The sequence below is a fragment of the Larimichthys crocea genome, chromosome XXII (assembly GCF_000972845.2).
Source record: "Larimichthys crocea isolate SSNF chromosome XXII, L_crocea_2.0, whole genome shotgun sequence".
NCBI classification, from domain to species: Eukaryota; Metazoa; Chordata; class Actinopteri; family Sciaenidae; genus Larimichthys; species Larimichthys crocea.
The window spans coordinates 3,129,399-3,146,716 of record NC_040032.1 but is presented as its reverse complement, the minus strand read 5'-3'; the positions used below and the strand labels follow the sequence as shown (position 1 = coordinate 3,146,716).

General features: G+C 41.4%; 1 protein-coding gene across 1 annotated transcript in view; it reads left to right on the top strand.

Moving 5' to 3' along the window:
* Nucleotides 1-2,970: 2,970 nt before the first annotated feature.
* The window catches only part of LOC104917778 (rho GTPase-activating protein 26), an 86,939-nt gene continuing 72,591 nt past the window's right edge, over nt 2,971-17,318 (top strand). The window contains exons 1-2 of the mRNA XM_010729316.3: nt 2,971-3,385; nt 3,585-3,757. Coding sequence (XP_010727618.1) covers nt 3,604-3,757 — 154 coding nt within the window. The 5' untranslated portion in view covers nt 2,971-3,385; nt 3,585-3,603. The remainder of the gene's footprint in view (nt 3,386-3,584; nt 3,758-17,318) is intronic.

Here is a 17,318-nt window from a genome sequence, read left to right as displayed (position 1 = left end):
AAAAGTAGCCTTGGACTGATACAACCATTTATTTTACTGCCATGTACACATTAGTGTCACAGGCTGGAATTAATTTGAAGGGAAAAATTCCGCCAAAATCTTTACATATATGTTGCATCAGTTGTGGGTATTGCATCAATACACAGCCTGGGTATATTTAGACTTCATTGTCCTCAAATACAATAATAATGGGTCCAAAAAAAGCCCACACGTGGTGGTACCCACTGCTTCAACTTAGCAATAATTATGACACAGTTGGGTCTCTGGCTTCACTCTCCCCCTGTGGGTAGAAAATGGGGGAGAAAATAATGAGGAGAGCAGTTGGTGTGACTGGCACCTTGTCAGAGTAAAAGGGAACCTAGATTTAAACCACACCAGACCCAGCAGCAGCAGCAGATACATTATAGCTGCATATCTCTATTTCAGTCAAGATCTTCAGGTCTTCAAGGTAAATGTCAGTGATACTGCGTAAATGCTGATTGTAAAAAATGATGGAACGTGCAGGCAATTTTTTCCCCTCCATTTCATAAGATGATGGATTCATATCAGAACATAGCTCGCTACAGTAAATGATTGTTCCACATAAGTTATATTTCTATTTTCTTTATAACATTAAGGTGACTTAGGTTGAAACTTTAGGAGCTGTGAAGGGCAGAGGAGCTTGTCAGCTGTCATTTGTTTCTTGTTATTAAAGAGGAAATGGATACATGCATATATATTTTTAGCTGTCGAGTCAATAATTACATTACTGTTCTCTCAACAGGAAGGAAGCCTGCTCTGGGAGAAGCTGATGCAAAGGATGAAATTAGAGAGCGATGAGAAAAATCTAATTAACAGCATCTTGATGACCATAAAAAACATCTTAGTGTTGATATTGATTAAAGCCACATCTTTAAATACATTTAGTGATACTTATGTGAACGGAAATTCTTTTTTTTTAATTTAACCCCTCTCCAGGGAGAAGCCAGAAGTCAATGCAACTTTTTAAAAACTGCAGAAATTATACTCTAATCAATGTGCTAAACATGGATTTGATATGCATTTTTGAGAAAGCTGGCTTATGAAAAAAAGAAACATATTTTCAATGCACAAATCCAGCAACAACAACCTGTGTTGTTATATTGATGTTATCCATTCAACTGTCCATTTTTGGTGTGTATTTTCATTTACAACAAGAGTTGACGAGCTTGTTTGTGATGCAACATGCAACAGTCTGTGTTTCCCCACATGTACCTGACTACAAACTGGTTATTTCTGGTTCTTCAACAAGCCTCCTGCATCTTAGGCTTACACCACAACACACACACACACACACACACACACACAAACAACTGGCTATGACTTCCTGGAAATGGCTATCTCTGTACACCACAATGTGACAGATGGAGAAATGAGCAAGCGACCAGACGCAGCTCTGTGCTTTGGCAGAGGAAGTAGCATGCCTAAATCTGAGCTGTTTTCACACAATAACCACAAACACAAACTGTGAATGTGTCAGTGACACGCATGTAATGTTTCAAGAGGGATCGAAATGTGCCATTAGTGCATTGGTGCAGCAGCAGCGGTGGTGACTACAATATACAGTCAATACAATTCAAGTTAATATGAAGCTAAATCTGAATTCAAATATTAATATTAAGAAATCTGTTGTGGTACAGCATCGTGCCAACAGAGGGCGCTAGAGAGTGGTGGAGGTTTTTAATCCGAGGCAGATCCCCATCCACAGAAATTCCCCCCTCTCTGGAATGACATCACCGTCTCCTCCCACCAACCAGGATCCCAGCCCGCTGCATGCAAAGATTGTCTATGTCTCTGAAAGATGCATCACTCATTTTGGCCCTCCTGGGTGAAGCGGCTGTTAGTTCCACTGACATGCTGCAGTCACCACCCAGAATAGCATCACATCCATACTCAAATGTGTTAGCTGCTTGTCTGTGCATAAAATACTTGCTTGGAATAGACAGCTAAAAAAAACACCAATTATTGCTCTTTCTAGCTTGACTTCTTTTTACCTTTCTGTACATATATAATTGAATTGATGAATTCCTCTAATGTTGGTGATTTACCTCTGAGGCCACCATGAGACTAACCTGTTCTGGTTTTGGGTGTTATATTATGTATTGTAACAAATTAGTAACAGGTCTCTAGGATAAAATCGAATGACTTTGTTGGGTCAAAATTTTCAACCCCAAACTAATAAAGTTCCTTTCAACCATTTAACTAGCTCAAAGCAGCATAAAGGTGCTGGCATGGCTCTAGTTCCCAGTCTGTCTCCAATATGTACAATATAAAATTCTATAAAACAATCATTAAATGTGTTGGGCAAAAGAAAGACAAGCTACGTTTCTCATTTTGGAAGGGACCTTTGGCGTCATTGGACCAAGCGGCGACCTCCATGTCTCCATGAAGCCAATGCAGAAGTGTCAAAAACAGCTTCTCAGACGGACACTTGAGGTTCGCTAGACAGCAAGTTCATCTCCGTAAGCATCCATGTTAAAATGTCCAACTTCACAGCAGAAATAAACATGTTTATGTGTACATTGCTTCAGTATTGATGCTAGTAGCGGTGGAGCCAATTCTAATTACTTTATATACTGCTGGGTATTTTAGCCTATAATAATATATTATTATAATTTAGACTGACTGTAAAGTCGGCGAACTAACTAAATCGTCTACGTATTGTGGAGTTAAAAGTTCTCTCTGTAATGTAGTCAAGTAGACGTATAAAGTGTCATAAAATAGAAAAACTCAAGTATAACACAGTACAGTGGCTACTTGAGTAAATGTATTTAGTTACATGTCACCAGTGGCAGCATCTTATGGGATGCAGCTGAAACTATCACATCTCTAGAAATAAGCCCAGAGTGAGCCCTCTTCTCTTTTTCTCTCTCTCTGACCTGGAGTAACTCACCACACACCCCGCCCCTTAGACGGTCAGCTCTCGAGCGCGGCCACCTCATTGGTCGAGCGAGACGTCAATCAGAGGATTATCCTCGTACGGGTAGGTCGGTGACGGTCTGCAGCGTTGAGCTTGAGCGGGTCAGTGGAGAAAGCAGTGCATTTAAAAAGCGCCCAGGGAAGACACCGCATTTACGAGCCGAGTTTTGTTTTTTGTTTTTTTCTTTCTATCCGCTGCCTCCCTCCCTCCCTCCCTGCCTCCCTCCTCGGCCCTGCTTTGACTCCGCTCCGCTTCCACAATGACTTGGTCGAGAGGAATGCAGCGCCGGTTTACCTGAGCAAGTGTTTTCTCTCTCACTCATTCTGCTCTGACTTTTTAAACATTTCATTGAACTGGATGTCGTATCGGACTTGCTGCAGCTGCTGCCATTCTGAAACATACAGGAGGACTCCTGCCTGTGTCAACTTGAGTGTTTAGGTTATGTAGGTAGGCATTTCTCTCGGTTACATCTCCGCCCCGTTGTTTACATGCTGTAATTGGATTTTCCATCATTTCCAGCAGCAGCAGCAGCAGCAGCAGCAGTAGTAGTAGTAGCAGCAGCTCAGGCTTTCCTCCCTCCCTCCTCCTTCTTGTTCCTCCTTCCCCTGTTCGGAGTTTTTTTTTTTTTTTTTGCCGGGTCGTACAGGTTGTGCAGAGGAGACAACATGGGACTACCTGCTCTGGAGTTCAGTGACTGCTACCTGGACAGCCCGCAGTTCAGGGAGAGACTCAAGTCCCACGAACTGGAGCTGGACAAGACCAACAAGTTCATCAAGGAGCTCATAAAAGACGGGAAAGCTCTGATCCAGGCTCTGAAATGTAAGTGTGTGTGTGTGTGTGTGTGTGTGTGTGTGTGTGTGTCATTCATCCATGCTGTTCATATTAAGCAAAGTCAAAGTTGAGATGAGTCCAGCTGTGCCAAAGAGAGGCAACCTCTCTGACAGTCTGATCTCAGTTACAGTGGACTCACATGAAACACTCACACTCCTGCTCTGTGTGTGTGTGTGTGTGTGTGTGTGTGTGTGTGTGTGTGTGATAAGAAGTTAAGAGTCAAAGGCGGGTGAATTTGAGCGGTGCATTGTGTCCCCTGAAGCTGTCAGCACATTTGCACCCATCAGCGTTACATTATGAGGCATTCAGAGGGAGTGCTGGTATGTGTGTGTGTGAACGTGTGAGAGGCTGTGATGTTTAATGTTGATAAGGGGTTTGACTTTGTCCACTTTATTGTTGCTAAGTGAGTCAGAAAGTTTGTTTTAGTTGTTTGATGAGGTGAATAATAACCCGGACAGGTGGGAATCAGATACGAGCTGCATAGTGAATACTTCTATTTAGGCATGAAAAGTAGTTTAGTGGTTCGGCTCTGAGATGTAAAGAATGGAGGACTGGACCTGTTGCAAGTCACTTATTTCAGAAACAGAATCAGCTTTATTGGTCATGTATGTTCACAAGTGGTTTGACTCTGGTTTCTAGTGCTCTCAATGTACTTACACATTATAACTCATGTGCAGCCAAGTAGGTGAAATCATGGCAGGGTTTGTCACGTGCGTTACCTCGTTGCAAGATATTTTATTTGCATTTCTATGAAAACAAATGTCCAATATTCAAATGTTGATCTTCCCAACTCAGCAAGAGTGTTCTGTTTACGTTACTATGCGACCCAAACCAAAAACCAAACATAATCAAACTTAAACTGAACCCTCCTTCAAACATGGACAAAACAAATAGTTATCTAATGAATGAAATATTAAATGTAGGTCTGTCGTTACACAAACATTTGAGAATATGATGTCACTTCCTGCAGCGGCTGGCCAAGTACCAGAAATTCTATTGTGATTGAAAGCTGATTGTATCTTACCATGAGGTCCATTTAGAGGTCGTTCTCTTCTTTCTATCTTTCTCTGCAAATGGAGCTACAGAAAGTTGAGATGACATCATTTAAGCCTACATGGATGAAGAAATAACAGCTATAGTTCAATGACAGCTGTTTCAACACTTCACATACACTCTCCTGTGACTGTAGATACTATTGTGTTTTGTTATGTAATGTAGTATTCACACTGCTCATGTCCAGCTAGGCGAATCCTGGAAAGTCCAGGGCAGACCAACGTGCCGTTTAACCTGAACTTTCCACCCCGGCGTTATCGGCTGTACCTTTAAAAACAAACCGGCTCTGCTCTCTGTCACCACAAAGCTCTGTCAGCTGATGTGTATCCATAAAGACAATTCTGCTTTTGTCCATTGGTGAGGTCTAGAAATCAAACAGTATGGCCTGATTCACTGAGGTTGCGGTGAGAGTGGGAGTCACTTGCTTGTTCTGTGCCATTGTAGCTGGGTGCTGCCGCCTCACAAAGAGCAAAGTCAGCGAATGTTCCTCGTTAATCTTTTTATACCTGTGCCACACAGCGTTGTTTACTTTCTGGTGGCACATGACACGAATCGGCTGCAACAGGTCCTTTCTGAACAGGTCTCTGCGCAGCTGTTCTGTAAATCATTTCTGCTGCATCTTCCATTGCACCCCTGCCTCCTCTGCTTTTCTTGATGCTTTCAGAGGATGTGTGACCGTCCTGGGAAGCCCCTAAACGTTTTGTCAGTTAACTAATTGCTGCTGGAGGAGGAGGCCCAAAAGTCTCCTGACAGCTTTCACATGTGTTTTGTTGTAATGACTACACGCATGTAACCACAGAAAGTGAGAGGGGAACATTTACAACACCATGTTACCATGCTAGGACTTAAACAGTGCTACTGTGGATTTATTGAAGCCTGCTGTGACTTCTCTGTGTTATCAGTACAGCGTAACGACCTGTATGAGGGTGGCCGATACGTTATCATAGACAGTATACAGAATGGATGTCGTGTCCGTGACGTCACCCACACTGTTCTGAAGAGCCGCTTTGAAGCTCAGTGTGGTGAGGCTCTGGCCGGCACCATCTTGGCAGTCCTGCCTCTGCTGCGTCACTGCTAATCTAAAACTCTGCAAAGACGTGGAACGTTCATGGAGCTGAGATGGGCTGAATGATGCCTAGGTGCTCAGACATGCCACCTGTAATGGCACCCACCTGTCAGTCAAAGTGACCACGCTGTTAATTCTGCATAACTTTAAGCCTTAATCTAATTTGAACAGGTGAGTTCTATGAAAATTCAGCCTCGGTACAGTTGTCATGATCAGAGATATCAGCTATAGACCAACCTACCAGGCTGTAAACATGTTTATTTCTGCTGTGAAGTTTTCAACATGGGGGCTTTTCGAGGATCTGCATCACAACCACAGAGGCTGAGGTTGGTTTATATACCACAAGGTATCTGTCCATTAATGTCTCTCCTTTAATTTCACATTTCCAAAACAATAAACAATCCCATCAGTTAATTTGTCTTCAAATGGTTGCATGTCACTACATCATGTTGTATGTAAGCCTGTGAACGCCTGTCTGGAATACAGTTAAAGAGCACCACAACCTGCAGCTTCTAAAATGACCGCACAGTTTAATCAACCTCTCAAACAAAAACTGACCTTCATGAAGGACTGTTTTATATGGTTGTACCTAATATGAGTGTATGTCCATATTACCCACGTCTGGACCCAGCATATGTCTGTTATGGGTTCATTCTGGGTGCAGTGTGAAGCTGGCTCCTGGCAATTTGTTGCTCATGTTGGTTTCTATAAATAATTAATGTTGCGGTGCTGTATGTCATGTGAAATAATCAGATGACACCAACAGGAAATGTAACAGTAAATGCTGTTATAAATCTTTATATATAAAAACAAATGATAAACTCTTCTTTTTGCACATATATAAAAACACAAACCGTTACTCTGTGGTGAGCTAATATCAGCTGATAATACTGGCTTTCCACTTTATTGGATGGGGCCAATAAAAAATGCATTTTGTTGACAGTTTTGGTGAAATGTCGTATGTGTTTCTTGTCCTAAGTTTCCCGGACGATATTATCATCTTGTTTTCTTCTCTTGATGAGCGTTGCAACATTTTGACACGTCAATTCTCATTAATGTCATTTTCAAATAGAGAAAGGTTTAACACGGAGATGCCATCACCACCATGACAAATTTACTGCAGCTCCATCCTGTTTGTGGCTGTCAGACTGGTTTATGTAGCCATTAAACATGTAGACACACACACACACACACACACACACACACACACACACACACACACACACACACACACACACACTCAGTTTCAGTTTAGACTTTAAAAACCACAAAGTCGCCCTCGTCGTAAGTACTTTTGAGACAAACACAAACTAAGATGGCAGATGTGTATGCACGCACACATATACACACAGACTGAGTTTAAGCGTTTGTTAGCCAGATGTCATTTAAGGGCAGATCTAGCTTGTTATTACGAAGCCTGTAGAAATGTTTGGTTCTCTGATTCACCTCTGACATGAAAAGGTTCAATCAGCCAAACAAACCCTAATTACCAGCTGGGCATTTACTGGTGCTGTGAGGCACAGTGTTTAGACAGTTTTCAGCCGAGAGCGTGAAGAGTAATGGAGGTTTACGCTCACATCACTTAGCTCAGTAGTGTAGGTTGACTGTCTGTCTGTTTGAAGTGTTAGTCCCGACCTTCGCGTTGACACGTCCGATCTTTTTCTCTGACCTTCATCACGATCAATCATCATCATCCACGCTGTGTGCTGCTGGAAAGAAATGTCATAAAGTGGTGGATACAGTTATCAAGCAGATGTTTTTTGCAGTCACTCAGCTTTCCAGACATGAAATTTATCATTGGTGTAACATTTGAATTGGATACCACAAGTATGAATCAATCAGTTTTATTGAGGTTCTGCTCGAGGTTTCTGCCTGTTACGAGGAAGTTTTTCCTTCCCACCGTCGCCAAGCGCTCGCTCATGGTGGGAATTGTTGACTCTCTGTAAATAAGATAACAGAGAGTGCAGTCTAGACGTGCTCTATATGGAACGTGTCATGAGAAAACTTTAACAGAATCGGCTTTCGAAAAAACTCCTCAACAGTTGAACCAAAAGTCAAGAAGACCATTGGTCAGTCAGTAGATCATTTGCCCCCAAAAAATGTAACGACGCATGATTGCCGTAATAACTCAACGATAGAACACGTAACTGTATCCAATGCCCATCACTAGCTTGAGTGAGTCCCAGGGCTCAGCTGTCATGGACTAGTTTTTTTACAATGAGGTCATCATCCACTGCACTGACAGAGCTGCTTCATGGGGTTAGGAATGTTTTAGTCTGTGAGTCATTTTACTGTTAAGAGATGTACTGTAGTAATCATGGTCATGCACTGCTGTGCATGCACACACACAATCATTGCAGTGAGAGCATCATTCTGTCATATTGTTAACTATTAAATAGAGATTTAGGGTCGGGAAGCCTGAGGTGCAGCTGGTTAGTTAGAATCCTCTGTTAATGTTGGCTGTGTGTTTGTGTGTGTGTGGTTTTCTGCATTTATCTTCATGTATGCACTGACTATGGATATGAACATATTCCATTCATTCTATATATCCATGACCCGTATTTGTGACCCAGTGACTTCTGAGAAAAATGGCTTGGCCTGAGGCTGAGAGTGTGTGTATTCTGTTCTTCAGCAAGCTGACGCTAATTGACGAAGCACTAACGTGTCAGGAGGACGAAGGCACTGTACATTATACAGAGGAATCAGAGAAAGACCCAAGAAAACAAACTGTAATTTTGACACAGTCAAAACCATGGTACTGTCTTTGAGCTAAAACCGGAACTTTATGCTGAGAAGACGGCTTTTATTGGATGACTATTCATGTATTAGGTCTAGACTTGTGTAAACTTGAGAAGATGTCTTGTAAGTTAGTTAAAATGTGAAATATTTCAGTGTATTTAAGCAGAAAAACTGGAAATTGTTTCAATTTATCAATAAGGGCTTAAAAGGGAAGTCTGTTTCTGTTTGAATTTGGATAAAATGCGCAGGCTGAACCGTGACATTTTCAGTGACTATTTTAGCCCTATATAATTGTCCAGATTTAGCCAATAAAACAATGCCTCTAGACGCTGGCCCTTCAGAGAAATAGAGCCTAAATCTTTATAAACATAGCCCAAAACTAGAAGAACCACTGTTATGTAGTAAACCTGATGAAAGACTAGTCGTCCTGTGCAGTTTGTATATGAAAGGCTTAACCTTAAAAGCACATGTTTTAAGGGCATGTGTGCGGCCTGTTACTGGTTAAAAACAGCCCTCCACCCATTAGCACCGTCTTGATAATGACTTAGTTTTCAGGCGTTTACTCTGACTTCAAATTGAACCTTAACTTCCCCTAGCAACCTCACAAACAAGCTGCTGGCGATGAGGACGTGTGTGTAAACGTTCCAGAGAAGGAGAATTGGGAATTCCCTTCAACGCACCCGGCACTATTGCAATCCATGCCTCTCTCTCTCTCTCTTTACCTTCTGTCTTTGTTTTTCTGCAGCCACCCACTGCGCTGTGAGTGAGTAATAAGAAGGGTAATAGCAGTCATTCAGTGGCTCAACTGTCAACTGCGCTGATAGATGAGGGTCGCACACACACAAATGCACACCGCACCATAACTAATTCTCAATTATGGCTGGTGGAGGGAGTGAACCCTCTTTTTAAAAGGTCCAACGCAAAGGGAGCGTATGTGCCGAGGGGCAAAAGGAAAAGAAAAAGAGTGTGTGTGCGAGAAAGAGGAGGTGGGGGTGTTGTTGCCTTAAACAATAGCATTTAAAAGCGGACATGGCCTTATTTTGGAGCCGCCTATAGAGGATCTTGGAGCAAAGCAATATAGGCTACGGAGAGGAGAAGAGGGAGGATGGGGTGGAGGATGGAGGTGGTAAGAAGCATGAATCCGAGGGGGTGAAAAGCGACACGGAGTGTCACTGTCTGAAGGAATTCCTCTGCATACGTCACAGTAACAAAGAGGGGTGCGTGTGTGTCTGTGTGTGTGTGTTTGTGTGTGGGTGTGTGTTTTCACGCATATTGTCAGCTGTTGTATTTTCAGATATTATACCAGTTACAGGAAGATGTGTGCACAAAGAACATGTACACGTGTGTGTGTGTGTGTGTGTGTGTACATGTTGCCACTACAGTACAGCACAGTGGGGGTTGGGGGTCTTCCTCTAGCTGTGGAGGAGAGGGAAATTAGGGCACGACTGAGACAAGCTCTGGAGCTATTGTTGCCTTGCTTTAGCGAAGGCAGACTGTCTGACACATACACACACACGCCCTACATACAGTCACTGACTTTTGACATCACACTGGAAAATTACATATAATAAATGGAAGGAACACCCACATTCGCATTTTGCAACAGAGCAGTTAACACATTTTTCTTTCTTGTGTAACTTATCATTTGTTGCAAAGTGCTGGATGTTTTTTTGGTGAACGACTATACAACAACACATTTTGATATTGGCAGCCGCACAGCTCAAGTCCTTATGCGTGGGATGGTGCTTCAGATCAGAGCTGGAAGTAACGATTATTTTCATAGAGAATATTGAATATTTTCAACAAAAAGAGCCCAAGGTGATGTGTTGAATTTGTCCTGTTTTGTCTGCCCAAAGATTTTCAATTCGTTCTGATGTAAAACACACAAAAACAGTAATTCAAGAGGCTTGAACCAGATGGTGTTTGGCATTTTTACTTGATAGATGACTGACATTGGCCTCTCTGGTGTGTTTGCATATTCTACCTGTGCCTAGGGTCTGTTGTGTCATAACGGCATCATTTGCATGTTCCATTATGCATGAGCACATGTGAACTTTTGTAATTCACAAAGTAACAGTGGGAAAATGGGGAAAAACTCCTCATGTTTCATCAACAGGTTGCATTCATTAAGAGCATCCATGGTGTCCATCTATAATTAATAACCTCATTAAAAAACTATTAGGCTCATTAATCCTGCCATCAAGTGTGATTTATCATGCACTTCCAAGCAAACAGATTAGTTGCAGAAACAGCGCGTGTACAGATTGAAAACTTGCAAAGCTCATAACAATCATCACAGAAGCAGATCTCTAGCCAGTGTGCCGCTTCATCTCATTAGCTGAATCTTTGATGTGGAGTATTGGCCCTGGACTCCAGCTGGACCGAAGCTGGTAAATATTTTAGCTCGGGGACTTATTTAGTTACCCTGCTCGGCATTGATACAGTGACTCAGCCCATCAGCGCACTGTGGTATTACTTACTTGTGTGTTTTTCTCTCATGACAATATGGGACTTATTTTGCTGGTATTTCACCTCCAGTATGGGCCCCAGAGATGCATGCACATGCGGATGTAACAAGATGACATATTTCCTTTTTTTCTAAACAAGTATTGCCAGTGTAGCTGCTCAGAAATTCACACATGCGACACCTTGCAAGGGATTACTTGCCTATATTTCATTCTTCTTACATGTCTTTAGGCAGTCTTCAGATAGTTTGAACATTAAATGTACTTTTTTGTTTTGAGAGAGAGGTGTGAGAGAGGAATGTGGCTATAGAAAAAACATTTAGTAAGGTAAGACTTTGATAGAAAAAAGTGTGATAGAAGGAAGTGAAAGAAGAACTCTAAAAGAGACAGGTTGTTCTTCTCGTGGCAAAGTTATAACGTCACTCGAGCAGTGAATTATTTTAAATTCAGACCTCAACATTTCAGAGCACATGAAACTGTAGAAAATGAAGGAAGAGTGATTCACACATACATCGATATGTTTAAATTTGAATCCCTTAGACTTGAGCACAACCGCTGCATCACCTACAGTGATGGAAATGCCCTTCAGGTACTTACAGTAATTTAATTGCAGAACTGAAAGTAGCATGCTGTATCTTTTGAATATGCGTGCCTGCATATAGGTGCAAATGACTCATGCTGTAAATCTGCTTGGCCACAAAGTCGCAGTTCTATTTATAGAGAATGGTGACAAATCTCTAATGCGTACCATTATTTAAATAGAGCAGTGGTATTTCTTGTGCAGCGATGTTTCTACAGATCACATCTGCATCTACGGTTTAACAGCGCTTCTAGTTGATCTGCCAAAATAAACTGGAATCATGTTTCAAATGAAACCTGCTGTGAAGGTGGTTTTTGTAGCTTTTTGTTGCGTTGGCTTCAAACGAGTACCAAATGTAATATTTATGTAGTGTTGTAGCGTCATTCTCTTAACTTGTCCAGGTGTAGCAACAGATGCCTCCCAATCAAGGCCAAGACTCTTTCTAGACGTGTTTTAGAACACAAAAATACCCAAGTTCATCTGCAAAAAAAGTTCAATGACCTTGTTAAAAAATTCTTAAAATTACATCTGCTCCTACTCCCTTAAGCTGCCTCCTATTTGAATGCAGCGCTTGTGGACCAAGGTTTTCCCCCTCCAGCAGATGAATGTGAAAACAACCTTCTAGTATCAGACTCACACGTCATTCTGCACACTGAAGGTCAAATATCCAAGTGAAGTAACAATAAGGTGGGGGGTGGGATTTTCCGGAAAAGCGTGTTTTATTTCCTTGACAAACCAAATGTGTGGTTTGCGCAGTCAGTTGTTTCAACATATTAATGATTTGCAAATATTACTGACTACGCCTTCTCTCACTTGACTGTTTATCCTCTTTGCATTCAAAACCAGTCGAGCTCGTAACAGATTACTTTTCTTTTAAAGAAATGAAGCAGTCTGCCTTTAAGGTGAGATAATCCAATGAAAACCATCTTGATTCAAGAATGTTCTTGAACTGAGCTTTGGTTTCTGCTTGCTGCTGCAGCTGTCTGCCTCAAAAAGACAAATGGTTATGTAAAACCAGCAAACATTGCAAAATGTGATGTGATTAGAAAAATATCACCCACAAGAGTACAGCTGACGCTTGGGGACAAGCAGAGTTCTGCCAGCTGCGCACTAATTTGATCACATTACTGTACTCTTAAGATCATAAAACATCAATAACCAAGCAGGAAGAGTGGAAGGAAAGTGAACTCTAAGGAATGCTCTTTAACTTTCTGCACACGGCTACCTGATCGCTGCCTTTGGGTCATAAAAAAAGCCATCTGAGCTTTTCACAGCTGTTTTAAAAAAAGCTGCTTTTACTGCAGGTGGTTATGGAGGCAAATTGTTTAATTGGAGCTGTTTTAACAGCGGAATTATGGTACGTGACACCTGACACCCTCGTTCTCCCCGCATGACGAATGAACAGCAGCCTGATGCACTGGCCTTTAATGTCAAGTTTGACTGCAAACTAAGACACAGAAAACGCTGTTATCTTGTTCCAGGAGGAGGATTTTATAGACGATCTGCACCGAATGCACCCGAACCAAACATATGCTTACTGAGAATTTGAAATGGAAACCAGCATAAATTATTCTGTTTCTCTTCTCTTTGCTCTCTTTTTGTTATTTTCTGCACGTTTTCTTTTAATTTAACTGTGTGAACGGCCCTGAGAAGAGTCAAAAGATACATGCATACTGTCTGTTTGTTATCCAAACATAAGCTACTGACTAAGGTTAATTGTTGAATACCATGGGAATGAATTGCAGGCTTTTTGCTATCCTACAGGAAAAAGAACTGTCACAAGGTGATTTATCTAACCTTCTGAACCTCCTAAAAGTGAATCTTCAGCTCATGCCCTCCTTAGCCTACAGCGTTGTGCTGTCAGTCCCAAATTCAAGACGTGTGTCATAATGAAGAAGAAACTTTGAGCCCGTGGTGGAGAAAAGGTGTGGTTACTCCTTAACGAGAACCCTTAGGCCAATCTACAACTTGCTGCCCAGACTTGCAACAGGTGTCGTATTCAGCAGGAAGATTTTTACTCCCGGAAATGTTACCAGGAACACTTGGAGAAGTCAGGTGTGGCTCAAATTAGGAAAAAATACAAAAATACACCCACACACATATACTCTCACACATGCTAACACATGTTGTTGATAAAATAGCTATTTTCCTCCCACATCAAAGATCTTACATTGAGTCAGAGCGGAGGGAAGGAGGAGAGCCAGTGTTACCCGTCAGAAGCTGGCGTGGTGTTTGTACCCAGCCTCTTTTTCTGGGAACAGTGAATCCGGAGGTCTGTAAGGTGAAAGTAGGCTGTTGTGTCCGTGAGGGACGATATTGTCTTTAGTACAGGCAGGAACAATACGTCTTTGTTGTGTTTGAGAAGGCTTTATATTAAGCTGCAGGGTTTCAGTTTAAAGTTTCTGCAGATGTGAACTCTGTGCAGTGAAATCTCACTTCCTTGTGGGCACAAAGGAGAAAAACAAGTTTTGGTTTCCCATGGCCACTTGATGTTGCGGAGATTAATGATGGAATCAAATGTAACTTACTTTCATTCAAGTGCTACAAATCAATGTGCAGTATTGTACGTTTTACTATACGTAACGTTCTACTATATTTATATGATAGCTACAATTACCAGTTACTTTACAAATTATGACTTTACACACACACACAACATCAAAATAAATCATAAAATATGCGTTAAACTGCCAACCGAGCAACAACAACTTAAAAATGCTACTTAATTCATAAGAAGAAATAATTGAATCTAACATAGGTGCTGCATAATGAGAACTTTTCATATTAAAAGGTTATGTTACTAATAATAAAGTAACATTATCAGCTCAGGTGCTGCAACTCTGCATCTCAGATAATTTCTCAGATAGTCATAAAATAAATACAAGTTTCCAAGATCACACACGTGAGTAAAAGAGACTGATGGGACAGAGCTCATGCTAAATTGGATCTCAATGATTGTTGAGATTGCGGTGTGCGAACAGTCTGCCAAGCTACCAGAACACCCTTCAACAGTCTGTCTTTGTTGTATTTCTCTTGAATGCCCTGGGCTTTTCGTTTTCGTGAACCGCGATGCCAAAGCTAGCATGAAAAAAAAAAAAAAGGTTTGTGATTTCTTTTAAAAAAAAAAAAAAAAAAAAAAAAAAAATAAAAATTACCATCTTTACAATAAATTGATTCATTGTTGTGTTTCAGGAGAGCAACAACCCCCCAGATACCAACCAGCATGGTAACATTTTTGGGGTTTTTCCAAAGAAACCCACAACCTTCCTTTCTCAAGTTATTAAGAACAATCAAGAGTTTGTTTTTAGACGAGAAATGAATCGTGGGAATATACTGCAACAATTCTCACATTTCATCTTTTAAACTTGATATATGACTATACATATCAGGAATCGGGATGTTCACATTAAGGCTATTGTCAGGGAACTGTTAATTTGAGTCTTCTGGCCTGAATCAATCTCAGGAGCAAGTTTATATCCCCAATACCCCCAGTGTCATGACTTCCCTACTGGCAAAGATCACATCCCTCTCTCTCTTACCAGCATGAGATCTTGTTATTGTCTGACTCCTGTCACCAACCCTTCCTTTATCTTTTGATAATACTACACTAACAGGTAATAATCAGCGTGTAAAATGTGTCTTGATCACTGATTAATCTGAGGGCATGAATGAAAGACAAATAAATCTCTCATAGTGTTCGATCTGACTGGCATTGAAGAAGACAGCTGCCCTTCCAAAACAATGATTCTACTTTCCTCTTCTCCTCCTCTTCCTCTTGCGTCCTCCTCTGGTTGTGTGTATCTTATTTTAATCATAATAACCCCATCCTCCTTCAGCGTTTCTTTTTCTCATCCTCCTGTCCCTCCTCATTTCCTTTTGTCAATCTGACATGCCTGTTACCCATCGTCTTTCCTGCAGCCTCTCTCATCCTGTTTCCCTGTCTGATCTAACTCTGTTTTGTGTTATTAAAATAGGATAAGTGCTTGCAGAAAAAACCTGACTTGGCCATTATTAGGAATGGCGTTGCTTATGAGTGAAGGAGTGTGTATTAAATGAAGTGCAGGATCCTTTAACTCTCCACATCACTCCTATTGTTTCATTTTGCACCGCAGCAGACGTGACCACTTGCTGGCCAGGCCTTATGATGCGTTTTGCCAGAGGTTATGTTATTTTTATAACAATGAGACACGAGCAAACCCCCACTGTGGTGAAGTAATCATATCGGGCATCAGTCCGAAGCAAACACAGCAGGCCAGTGTAATGCTGTGACTCAGAAAACTACGAGCAGCCGGTAGATTATTAGTTAATGGCATTTCTGATTCTGTCACGCTCGTTGAAGAGTGTATTACCAAACTGTTAAATGGTACAAGCTGATGTGCGATCACACCCAGCCAGAAATGTTTTTTATGTTATGGTAATACAGTATACTGAACAGGAAGCTATGCTGGAGACATAAAATGGTCTCAAAAATGAACGGATGCACTGAATTATTGAACACATTGCAGTGACCCGAGCTGAGGTGTGCCCTTTCTCTAACCATTGCTGTCCTGCCTAGTGGAGAGTCAGCAGTCTTAGATGTTGACACAGAGGACAGCAAGTAAATAATAGTCTATACTCAGTAAGAGACTTGTCATAAGGCCTGCATGATGATGGGACACAGTGTGGTTTACCTGTTTAGAGGCAGCAGTCTTCTCCTACTGTACTGTATGTTCAAAAGAAGTACATGAAAAAAGCTAGATGTTGTGCAAATGCATGCAAAGTCAGTGGAAGAAGGCAAAGTTTCAAGTGTCAGGTTTCAAGGCAGCGAAATGGACCCAACTTAACTCATAGTAGTACAAGCTAAGGTGCACATGTGCTAAGTGCTTACTCTAGTTTCAGAGAAGCAATTGAGGATTCCTGTCCTGGTTTATTATTTAGCTTCAGGTGAAATGTGTCTGTTGAGTACTGTGGAGCAAATAAGATGTCTTTTGGTTGCCTGGCAAGAGAGTTAAGAAAAAAGGGTCACTTGAAGTGGTGAGGCCGCAGTGTTTCCTGTTGGCATGCACCAAAAAAAAAAAAAAAAACCTAAGACGAGGCACAAGGAATGTCATATTGACATGATCAGCTTTGCTAAGAAGGCACAGCGTGCATAGAGCCAGAGTTTAGTTTGTCGGTTTTGGACTGCTGTAGAAACACGGCGGTTGAACATGGTGAACTTCATGGAAGAAGACTCGCAGCATCTGTAGATATACAAGGACTGTAACAAAGACTGTAAATGGAGCTCTAAATGTTACACACTGGACCTTTTTAAAACAAAGCGATCATAATAAAGTGATCATAAGGGGAGGAGTGTGTAGAAAGAAGCTGTCAGGAACACAGCGTGCATGATTCATTGTTGCACTTTATCCTTCTTGGCTTGGTGGAGTCTCAGCATGGGATCATGATATGGAAATTTTAACCCAGGAGACCCATTTATTGAAATATTCATGCATGCATGTTTTTTTTTTTTTAATCCTCTCACTGTTAGTTTTATGTTTCTCACATTTATTGTTTTGGTTCCATCTCACCACTCTCTACAGCAAACAGCTGTGACAGCAGAAACTGTTCTTTTAAACGAGATAAACACACCCTGCACAGAGAGACAAAGTTAAACAATAAAATAATATA